General features: G+C 34.4%; 1 protein-coding gene across 2 annotated transcripts in view; it reads right to left on the reverse strand.

The window, feature by feature from the left end:
* Nucleotides 1-7,065: 7,065 nt before the first annotated feature.
* LOC145694893 (uncharacterized) overlaps nt 7,066-12,885 on the reverse strand; it is a 34,449-nt gene continuing 28,629 nt past the window's right edge. For both annotated transcript variants that reach the window (XM_081771618.1, XM_081771617.1), the window contains one exon: nt 7,066-9,450. In XM_081771618.1, the coding sequence (XP_081627744.1) occupies nt 7,856-9,450 (1,595 nt within the window). In that variant the 3' untranslated portion in view covers nt 7,066-7,855. The remainder of the gene's footprint in view (nt 9,451-12,885) is intronic.

Here is a 12,885-nt window from a genome sequence, read left to right on the forward strand (position 1 = left end):
TCGCTGCTGAAAGGGACGTTAAACTCAAAATCACCTCAACTATTATACGGTATAGTTTCCATCCAAAAGAATTCTATAAATTAACAATGTTTCCGCTCCTAAGTAGTAATTACATTTTGTTTAAAAAATGAATTAGGTCGTTGCAATAAGCGCAAGTAAATAAAATTTAATGTAGTTACTGATAATTTATTCATTACGAATACCGAGCAAAAATGCCTTGATGCAGGCAGTGACGTAACAAGGGTGGGGCAAACGGGGCTTGTGCCCCGAACGGCGCAGACTTTCCATACTTTGTGTAGATGCATATCAATGCCGGGACGTGTTAGTCTATGTTTTCAGGGAAGTCTCGATGTTTGATTTATTTTTAGTTAAAATCTTTTATGAACACTGTTATAAAGGCCTGTGCTGTGATAAAGTAAAATATACCTATAATAAGATGATAAGTTGGGGCTGCCCTAACACAGTCGGTAACACAGCTGACTTAAACGCAAGAGAAACTGGTTCAAACTGAAAATCTTGTGGGTGCGGCGCACCCACAATATTATTTATGTAGGTGCCGGACCCCCGGAGCACCCACATAGTCGGCGTATATGCCCTAGATTTGGGGGCGCAAAACCGGGCAAATATTTATTTTCACTATAAGGCAAGAAAAGGAGTTTAGCAAACTAAAGATAAAAAAAAAAAAAAAAAAAACTCAGAAACTTAACAGGAAACAAGAATTCACCAAATTTATGATCATATTTATAGAGCATAAGTCATCTTCAGAACTACCTTTTGAGGACATTGTAAAAACCTTTGCAGCCAAAAGAACCGGCAAAGATAATTTTTAGTTTCAGCTTTTTGTGTTTTCATTTAACTTACATCGATTTAAGAGATTCGTAAAATGTCCAAGTATAATACTCGAGTGTTTATCATATTTATTTATTCTAAAGCAACAGACTACTAATTAATCCTACACATATGCACATCCAGATATAATTCCAAAAACACTGTGATTTGCAGTTGTTATGATAAGACCAGTGGCATATTTAAGGGGGGATTCTGGGCTTCAGCTCCCCGAAACCTTACTTACTATAGTAAAGAATATGAAATATCTTGCTGAATTTTCATATTTCCAGGCAAAGCCCCCCCCCCCAAACAAAATCGTAAATACGCCACTGGATAAGACTACACGAATATGTCAAGCATGGTACTCTCATATTATTTGGCTACTAATTAGTTTGGTGTTTTTATCTTTTACTAAAAATTAAATTATGTATTGCAATTTTGAAATCAAGCTTTACCACTTCAAGAAAAAAATGGAACAGGAGAATTACTGTGTGATGCCAATATCAGATGTAAGTGGGAAGCGTTTTGGTTTGGTTGATCAGGGTGGCGGCGCTAAGGAGAGTTCTTGCCCCGGGTGACAAGAAGCCTAGTTGCGTCGCTGAATACATGTTAACCAAATCAAATCAGTATTTTAGCATCTATGCTGGCGCCAGAAAATAAAGTTAGGACAGTTCATGAAGGATGGACTCTTTCGGTTAATTGACTAGAGCGATTAATGACGACTTTGATTTGAAAACATGAATAGTTCTCAATTACAAGTTTGATTAATATACTGTACATATTTTTCAGGAAACTATCACGTGCATGGTCATTTAAAGTACAAAAAATGGGACTGCTGATGTCTCTCAAAACATTAATTAGAATTTTTGTGTTAAAATTCTTGGTCGCAGGAGAATTATGAAATAATGTTTTTTTTTCTTTAGTACATAGAATCAGTGATGATTTCAGGTTTCAACCGAGGGTAACTCGAAATAAACACTGGATGAAACTTATACAGCGAAAATACTGGTGACCTGGTAGAGCCCGAATTGAGAAATACTCCGGGGGGGAAATTTCCCCCCAAGGCCACCTGAATTCATCACTGTTCAGGATGATTTCTTTACACGATACAGTTAAAATTAATGAGTTATTCGTAATTAATTATACATTAGGTTTCAAGGTTACATTTTCATTTGAAAGACGCTATGATAACCATATAGCCACGAAGAAGCTCTCAGTTTGGTACGACTTTGATACATGGTGGATTCCTTGCCTCCAGTACAAACCGAAGTAGTGGTCCCGTCTTAAATAGTCTCGGAGTTGAAAAAAATTAAAAGTCCAATGCATCAAAATTTTGAATTTGTGATCGAGTTGGTTTAGGAGCATAAACTAGAACATAAACCAAACTCAATTTCTCATTATTATAACTGTTCTGACAAGCACTATGAACAGTAATTTGCCTCAATCGAACCAATTTTATTTCAAGAGGATGAAAGCATGGAAGACTACTTCTGTTGTAGAAAGTTATGACCAGAGTCGGATTTAGGTTTGATGAGGTCCTAACTTATTGGAGTTAATCGGGCCTTTTATATGCTCTAGCTGTACGTTTGTCAACTGATAATTTAGGGAGCAGACTAGCAGGAGGGGACCCATTACTTACTTCATAGAAGCACACTGTTGCTGTATAGTGCTTTTCAAAGCTACACCAAGTTTTCTTATCAGCAGTAAAACTGTCATATGGTTGTTAGCGGCCACGTGCGGTTTGTCAACCAGTTGGATGTTGCCGGTATTCATTCATTCATTCATTCATTGTTTATTCATCCATGTCGTACATTATTGGTCAGGGACCAGTACATAGGACTTGTCAAATAATAAGAAAACATTTCAATATAATTGGTTTACATTATTTTACAAAAGCTTAGCCGCTCTCCCTGTCGCCAGGGTAAACAATGAAGTCTCGAACTATTATTTCTGAGTGTTGCAAACCAATAAGCAGATACATAAAACCAGAATAACCATTTAAAATAGGAATAAATTACGTATACGTCATTCAACAAGTAATTTTCTCTCCTATTAATATAATAATGATAATAATATGTGCATTTTCGGTAATGCTCGGAAAATAGAATAGATCCTGGACCGCACGTTGTACCGATATTGTATTTTTACCCGTATGAATCAGGTTTGCCCGATTGAACCGTATGAATAGGGTTGACCTGGTAATCCCGTTTTTATGAAAACAAGCTTAGTGTGTCATTATTGTAAATAATGTGTCGTTTCACTTTATTATCATAACACAAATTGTTCTAATTATCATGTGTGAACTCATAACGAGTCTATCGGGTCAAATGGTCCAAACAGGCCAAACACGGGTCAAACGAGTTTATCAGGTCTAAGGATCGAGTAAACCAAACGCAATGGGTATCGGGCGGGCACAGTTTACCCGAAAAGTTCAAGCACTAATTATAGGTTAAAGTCAATACTTAAGAGCTCTAATTGTTTGCATTCATTTTTTTAATTTTTTAGTTAACCGACCAACGAACTTGCGGATACATAAATATAAATGCTCAAATCTAAATTATTGCATTATATTATTGCAATGAGCATCAACGTGATTTACTATTAGGAGTTAGCGTGATGCACTAATGTTAGTCTTTTATAAATATTATTATTATTTGTTTATGCCCTTCATGCAACTTAGAAGCAATCTCACATAAAGCACTATATCAGAGCTGATTGAACATTATTTTGAAAATTCTCACATAAATAAATAAAATAAACAATTGGAACTTAACACTTCAAGAGTTCAAAATATGTCCTCGTTTTCGTTTTCCTCAGTTTCTGAGGACGATTGATCTATCTCGATGACAACATGATCTTTGTCTCCATCAAAAATATTTTGCAAGACACGATAACTTTGTTCAACGTCCTGGGAAAACATTATTATTATTATTATTATTATTATTATTATTAGACAGGCCATTTGTCTATAATGAGAATTTAAAACTTTTTTCTTAACAAAAAAAAAAAAAAAGAAATGATTTAAAAGCATTCTATTAAGTACCTAAATCTTCATATGTATTAATGTATGCAGGTTAATATCTGAGTAATAAAGCTATCATTATTAATTTCCTGTGTATAGTATCCTAATTTGTAGTTTGTCCAGTTTTTATACACGTGACGAATCACATTAGAAAGAAACTGACCAATTATATATTGACCTGTATAACTGTACCTTAAAGATAGAAATAATACACTTACAAGCAGAGCAGATAAACAGACAGAATCTTTATTAAGCCTATTACTAATATTACATATTATTATTAGCAATAATAATAATGATAACTAAATTCCTGGCGCAACAACCTTTAGAAGGCCTGGACTTATGGCACTTATTTCTGTGGGGTAATATGTTTAGAGGTCTGCACGGACTCGGGCTACTATAATAACCGTAATGGGGTTAGCCACACTGAGAGCTTTATACAGTTCTACCCGAGTTGGTGCGGCAACGCCGAAATCTATTTACAATGAAGGATTTATGGTAGGGACAAGTGAACCCTTAGATCTTGACCTTCGAGGAAAAAATTGGTTATGTTTTGTCGCGATGTATATATAGATTTTATTGGGTTTATCTTATTTTTGAAAATGTACATCGCTTTTTCTTTTAAATTTTTGGGGGCCCCCAAGAGAGTGGAGCCCTAAGCTATAGCTTGTGTAGCTTATACGTAAATTCGATATTGCTTATGACGATGAGCTCCTTCGTGGCTAAGCGATTAGCATACGCGCCTTTGGCGTGGGAGCCCGGGTTCGATTCCCGGCGGGAGATCATGTGGTTCGGATTCCACGTCTCATATAGCATCGCTGCTAAATGGGACAAACTAAAAAAAAATGTTATGACGATATGCCATATGAATTTAAAAGATCAAGGGTGTATTTTTTTCAAGTTTTGTACATCATTTTATCATACCAGTAAATGAAGAAATTTACTGAATAATCGTAAGATGCAAAACTTATGTTTTCAGTTATCCCTGAGTTTAGAAAAATCACAATTTAGCATCTTTTTCCCTGTATTTCGATACCTAAGAAGTTTAGAGAAACCTTGCGTTGCATCATGCAAATTTCAGCAAATTTAATGCTAGAAAAAATTTAAAAAATTAAGAATGACTTCTTTAACAAGATTTGAGAACAGAGTTATTGTGCAACAACTGACATAAAACGTAGGGTTTTCCGAACCTCCTGGAATTAGCACAAGGTCTGGAAGGTCGAAAACTTAGGATTTTAACTAGTGCCTAGATATACAACATACGAGAAAAAAAAAAGTACTTGTAGACTGAACTATACAGCAGCAATATACAGACATCATTTGATGATACTAATGGAAAGAAATTACTTTCTACTTTATTTTCCCAACGCTATCGAGGATTTTCAGTCAATTTTCTAAAGGAAATCTGTTGTTTTAAATAAACGTGAATTCTAATATGTAATAAAACAGAAGTTAGTTACCTTGTGTTACGTTAATTTATTAATCAGGCCATTATATTTCGCCCATTCATTATTCTGTGGATATCTTTGGTCTTTCAGCTTATTTCGCTGGTAAAAGCGTTTTCCTACATCTTTTCCCGAGCTTAACGCAGTACTTAATGTTTGCTCTTTGTTCTCAATCAGCGTCCATTGTCACCTTAACTAATGCAACAACAACCCGAACAGTGAGCTACTAAGCACAGCCCTGCCACCTAGTGAGTTTGCGCGGAAACATGGCCAAGGTCTTGTAAAGTAAGAACACATACCAGGTAACATAAAAATAACATTTGTTCCCTTTTTAGTATTGCAAACTCAAAAAATTGTTCTGGAACTTTTCTGACAAAGGTTGTAATAACTGTGTAACAGTTTCGTCAACTAATCGAACATATTGCCTTTACACACCGTCATGTTATGTTCAGTTAGTTGGCGAAACTACTTGTTTTTAAAATAAATGCTGCTTTGTTCAGTGACTTGTTTCTCATAGTTTGAGTTATTTATGATACCAAAGCTAATATGAACCAGTTAGTTACAAATCATTGAAAAAGTGAAAAAGCGTCTTACTGGAAGAATATGCTTGTCATCTTATGTGTGCTATGTTCACTGCTCCATGTTACCATAATTTACTGTCGCATGAACTGATTCGCCATAATCACTGAGCTTGTAGTGCACTATTAAATATACTTCAAGACAACGTCGTTAATATGTAATAACAACATTTGGCTTCAGATACCAGAAGTATACATTTTCTTCAAATTTATTGAAATATCCATACTTTGTGAAAATTTTGTCAGACATTTTTTATAAATTAGATTTAAGTACAGAAGTATTAATTTCATGTAGGATATAAATTCAATTTTAACAAAGCAAGATACAAATATTTGAAGAAGAAATCATTGGAATTCTCGTTGATTCCAAAGAAAAGAGAAGATTACTTCCCCAAATAAATCAATGAGATTAAAAACAAAAGACGGTGCAGGTACTCAATCCACTCAAGAAAATTAGTATAGATTAAGAAAGTACTCAGCATAAGCGTAACATATCTTAAGAACCAGGTAACTGAGATTTAACGTCCCCTTCTAGCACCAAATTTACTTGGGATGCGAACTTAGCGAATGACGAAGAGTCTGACCCACTGGAAATCGGAATTGGAAAGGTGATAGTTTGTGTTCTTACTTCACAATTGAAGCCCTTAGTTGGGAGGCTGCCATTCTGGATGTTAACTAAATAAGCAAATCCACCAGGGTTTCCGTAGCAAAGAGTCTCTTATTTAACTACGTGAATACCCCCTTTCAAACACATTCTCTTGTTAGTAACTTCAGAACGAATGGAAAAAAATTGTACTGATTTGTTTGGTATAGAAACTAATGATGTTTTTTTCTAACTTGGAAGATAACCATTTTCAAATTGGTTAATGTCTCTTGAAGTTATTGTATGAGTATATGTGGGGTAGGTATGCACTTTCCTTTCCGACTCAACAGCTGGATAATCACTGTAGTAAAAACATCACCTCAGGATTCTTTGTACACAAAAATCGTGCTCTTTGCCCTAGCATTCACAAACTATGAAAATTATGAGCACTGGGATATAGTATAACGGTCTTATTTATTTCAGTTGATAAAAATTAATCACAGTAATCTAAATGTTACTTTTTTTGTTATAATTTATTTTAAAACTTACACTCAAATATTTTGAAATGACAGTATAAAAAACAAACAAAAAGAAAGAAAAAGACTATGATTTCCAGAACAGAAATATATTACTGAATTATCGAACATGATACACCTCATTAGATACTTTCATCTTCTGTAGTTCGATAATGAACTAAAATTTTAAAGTGGCGTATCATTCACTTTTCTTTTTTTTTCACTGCTATGTTTAAAACATTAAACAGTAACTATAAGATTTTTTGCCTTACATGAGTAATAAAGGCTCATACGTTTTCTTTACACTGTACAATTAAATTTTCACACTCGACAATATCAATAAAAAGAACCAAGCTTTTTAGCTTAGGTAACTCAAGAACTTAATACATAACCTTTTTCTTATCACAGATGAATGTAAGGAGTTTAAATCTTCATAAGATATACCATACATTATGAAACTTATTCTTTTCCCTTTGTTATTTGTTAGCTCATCGGTAAAATTCTGCAACTTTATACAATACTAAAGCTCTTAACATAACAGAATTCTACATCAAAATTCAAAATATAATTACAATCCTGTAGCACACTTTCGAACCAAATGAACTCAAGCTTATCTTGTGTCCTGAACATACACACGCACACAAGATTTCAAAACTGCTAAATGATTCCACAACAGTAATTACTAAATGAGCTCAGAACAATAAAAATCGAAACACATTATGCAATCCTGTCTCTTTGCATGTAGGAACAACGAATAAATTTGTTATACTCCTAGAAAGAATGACTATTTAGCCACTTAAAATTTATTAATGTTCTAATATAATTAAATATAGTATTATTTGTAAATTTGTTAAATATAGTATTATTACATAATATCACAAAATTCAGTTGTTAATACGCTTAGCTATATGCAAGTTTAATGTTAGTTTTCCTCCTTCAGCAAGTAAGTTGGCAGTATCAACTCTAACTGCCAGAGAATCTCCAGTATGATAAAATGAAGATATTTTTACTAAATCACTGTGTGTTACTCTACTGTACATAAGTCTTCTTTGTTGACGATCATTTTTGTTAAAAACTTCAAAGGTGTATATGAAATTCTCTGCATTTCTCCTTGGGCCAACATACTGTACACAACCATAAATTTGAGATTTTTGAACACTATAAGCAAGATTTACACGAAATATCTCACCTAACGCTACAACAATCCAATTCGCATTTGTACACATTGGATTAAGATGGTAATGAAGAACTTGGGTCTCACCACAAGTTACTACACTAGAGTGGCTATCGTTCATATGAGCAAGAATTTCTTGCCAGAAACCCTTCCAATTGCATTGTGGTATAATACATTTATAGGTACGGAAATAGCAATTGGCTTCGTGTTCCGTTTTGTCCTGCAATCTGTACTTACTTTCACAGCCAGCCATGTAGTTTTTACACGGATACAACAGCTGTTCAGCTATCTTCTCTAACACAAGGCTCCTAACTTCTGAAAATCTTGATCGACAAGTTGGACACTGTGTTAATTGGGGTTTACAACTACTGCAAACAATATGTCCTCTCTTACATTGATGAATAGGAGGAACAACATAATCTAAGCAGACAGGACATTCTAGAAGACTTATTAAGGTCTGATTAAGAGTATCATCGTTATTTACATCTGAAATTTGTCCTAACGGCACATTCGCAGACTCTTGGTTTTGTCGATTCACTTCTGAATTACTAGTTTCTGGTTCATTATCAACAACTACTACTTCTCTGTTTGTACTAGCTGACACAGCTTCGTTTCCTTCGTCTGTTGCTGGTGCTTCATCTCTTGGAACAGGGGTTGAAGTTCTGCAGGCCTCAACATCAGGAACAATCGCATTATCATTTGTAACACTGCCAGTCACACAAGCAGAGCTCCCGAGGACTTGTATTTCAGTACCATCATCGCTTCTTGAGAAACATGACAGCTGACCGTCAGTGACAGTACTTGCTCTCTCCCGTTCCTCAATAACATTGCTACTTGAGCTTGCTGTGTTCGGAATATCATTTGGTAAACGCGGTGATGGAGATCTTAGAGACGACCTTGAAAAAGCTGTTGGCAAACTTGGTGAAGCGAAACTACTTAAACTTGGCGATGCCTGTCTTTGACCAGTATTTCCCGACGAATTCTTCTGATAAAACCAATCTATCTGCGATTCGATAGGCATGGAACACAATTGAGAACAATTCAAATTGCGCATTGGCTTGAATCGATTATGGTCGTAACTGCTACTTGCTGGTGCTACACTGCTTGAACAATTCAGTGGGCGTATCTCATGAAAACGTCGTTTCTTTTTCGGCCGTGATGGAACAGTGACACTGCGACTAGAAGTTGGTGTCCAGGAACTTCCAGAAGTAACACTGGTTTGTGTTTGACTGGTACCAGCATCAGGATCACAACCAGCGATTAATTCATTTAGTTTCCTCAAACTTCTCTGAATATGTGTCGAATCTATAATAATAAAATAATAAATAAAAATCCAGAAAATAAGGAATGTCAATACATTACATTAAAATTAACTGAATAACGATATAAAAGAAGTCATTTTCTACATTTTCTGTTAATGTATTTGAACACATATGACAGTATGAATCACTTTTTTCTGCACTGCGCAATTATTTCTCTTGAATTTGATACCGAAATGACGTTTTTACCTCTATTTTGTGAGAAGTTATACCCGTTTAAATATTACCCTACAAATTTAGATAGTGGCCATATTGATGACATTATATCTCCTAAACTGGATTCTTTGGAACTTTTCGTGAGCAATACTCGCAAATAGTACTACATATTCCAAGAAGTTTCCACTTGTTTCTTTCCCTACTTTGATCTCTAATTTCCCTGACTAGGTTCTACAGCCCAAAATGAAATTAAATCTTTCATTTTTATGTCCTTAAGTATGCCATATAGGTTAAAGGAGACGATGATAAGAATGAGTGAAATGGTCAGGGTTCCCACTCTCTTTCCCCCCCAAAATTCCAGGACGTTTCCAGGAAAAATCACCATTTTCCAGGACTTAGACAGAGGAAGGTATACTGTATAAGGATTGCAACTGTAGGTTCAAAACCCACAACACTGAAATGAAAAGTATAGTAGCTTATGCAGTGAATATTAATGCAAGTGTAGTATTACTACACAATAATTAAATACACAAACCAGAACGTAATGTGCTTTTTTTGGCCTCCCAACTCCCTTTATAACTACTCGACCCACCCTCATCCAGCACACGTATATTCATTCTTTCTATTTATGACATTTTAATTATATGACATTTTAATTGTGCACCGAACAAATTTACAAACAAAAATCTATTTTTCGTACATGGCATTTTCATTGCGTGACAGTGTGACAGATGTAAAAAGAAAGAAAGAAATTACTGTATATTACAAGTTTTTCAACTGAGTATGGATGATGATGATGATTTTGAGTTTAACGTCCCGTTCAGCAGCGAGGTTATATGAGACATGGACCTACTGATTAACGTGGAATCCGAACCACATGATCTTCCACCGGGAATCGAACCCGGGTCTCCCACAACTGAGTATGGAGTTGTGTGGTTTCTTCATCTATAGATATAACCTCTTTCTTCTTTAGTGAAGCTGCTCTACGGATGGCATTTGACTCTGTCAATAAAGGAAAACAAGACTTCTGCTCTGTGCAAGACTTCGGCTTCATGTGTAAGTTAAAGTTTCTTTGGTATAGCAAGGAACTGAGTTTCACCTAGATATAACCTTGTCACAAATAGCATTCCTATGAAATTTTACTGAAGAGTAAATACTCTTGCGAAAATAGACTAATTATGGAGGATTGATACTGGTACAAAGCACAGTTTCTGGAGGCTAGTGAAGACAGCATTGAAGAATGGGGCAAAAGGCTAGTAGATGAAAGAAGAGAGAAGTTCTCCCAGCCAACCACCCTATTAGGAGAAAGAAAGCTCACCAACCACCCACACACGCAGGATCATGACAAATTATTATTCAGCACAAAAACAGGAATAGCAACCAAAAATAGCAATCAATTAAAATCTTCATTATAATTATAAAAAATTTGACATTCAGTATTTCTGTAAATTTTGGGCTGTGCTTTGCCTAGCTAATGCGCTTTGCACTATGGTTAAACACGTATGTATTTAATATTGCCTGGGTCGCCACCACGCGTTCTGACGTGGAAACACAGAAGATTCAGGTAAGTGTGGAGATATTAAGTGTAACAACAACCAGGAAACAATCAAATCGCGCGGGACAATGAACACCGCGACTTAACTAATTTCTGTGGATGATACCATCGTTAATTTCTTACATTAAAATATATATTCAAAGAAAACTAAATGCAATTACAATAGCTTTATTGATAGGGATGCCAGCCAAATTTGACCTGTTCCATGTACGAGTTGCTAGAAACTGTATTTACATGTACAGTAGTTATTCATTCAACACATATCGGCAAGAAATCTTATTTGTCTCCATGTAATTTTATAATATCGGTTAACATAGCGTTTCAGAGGTATCTTGTCATTTAGCAGAATGAATAGATGCTTAGTACTTTCATCATTATCGTATTTATACATATTATGACAAGGTTAAAACTTCATTTTAAAAAAATTATTCGCTCATTTAATATAACAATTATCATTCATATTTATTCAACATATATATATCATTTACACTACATATTAATAATTTTTTTAAAGTAATATAACCTTGCCCAAATTTCACATGTTAATTCGAATAACACAAAATGTTTAGCACCAGTAAATAAAAGAATCTGCTGATAGTAAAGCGGATAAGATGTTTCATGATGAAGGCAGCTATTTTAACATATTTAATATTTATTATATATACCAGGCCGACATGTACATATTTTAGAATCAACCATTACATGGAGAAAATATACAGATGTTCTATTCATTGTAAAAGGTGGTATTCGTACATAAACAGAAGCCGAAGAACACTAAAATTTTGAATTGGGAGCTTTACATGTATATATTGATTACTATTTCCACATTTTAAACTTTGGGTGGCCTACGGTAAAGACAAGGGCCTAAGCCCCTAGAACGAACTTTCTAATACGACATATTGATCGCAGTTAGGCCTATCATCACAATTAATAATCAATTTATAACCATAAATATGATATACAGACAATCTATAGATTACGATCTTTAAACTAACTTCTGAATGGTCTTTTATATCAAATTTACTTCAAAATTTATTCTATTTATCGCTTTTATAAATAATTCACATTGGTTCAATTCGATATTCAAAACATTTACAAATCTTTCTTTCTTTTATTATGAATTTCTTTTTTATATCTATTTAAATCTTAAATCTCCCTTCTTTTTCGGACAATTAAATATTTTATTAATTAATATTCTGCACAAGGTGTAATTACGGTGCAGATAAAGAATAACAACAAATTAAATAACTTAGGAAATTCTAACTTTGGTAAATTAAACAAACTATTATGAAATGCATTACATAAACACATTAACTTATAAACTAATTCTGTGATTAAAATAAACTGTCAAGAGTAACAAATAAAAACAGGACTGTTAATGCCAGTAGTGGGGCGTAACAATTTCAAGAACATTACCAGTTTATTTCCAGGACAAAATCAATTCAAGGACACTTTCAGGATTTCCAGGACGAGTGAGAACCCTGAATGGTGGAATGAAATGGGAGAATCCGAGAAAACCGACGAATGGTGTTCGTCCACCACAAGGCTCTTACTACAGCCCAAATCATTGTTCATTTGGCAAATACCCGAGTATGTGTTATGGAACATATATTCAATCAGTTATGATCACTGATACGAATACACGATACAAACAGCTTTTTAAAAAGCTGTTAATTACATTTACAAAGTAAATATAAATCAATCACTAAC

The sequence above is a fragment of the Thermobia domestica genome, chromosome 9 (genome assembly GCF_964235325.1).
Source record: "Thermobia domestica chromosome 9, izTheDome1.hap1.1, whole genome shotgun sequence".
NCBI classification, from domain to species: Eukaryota; Metazoa; Arthropoda; class Insecta; order Zygentoma; family Lepismatidae; genus Thermobia; species Thermobia domestica.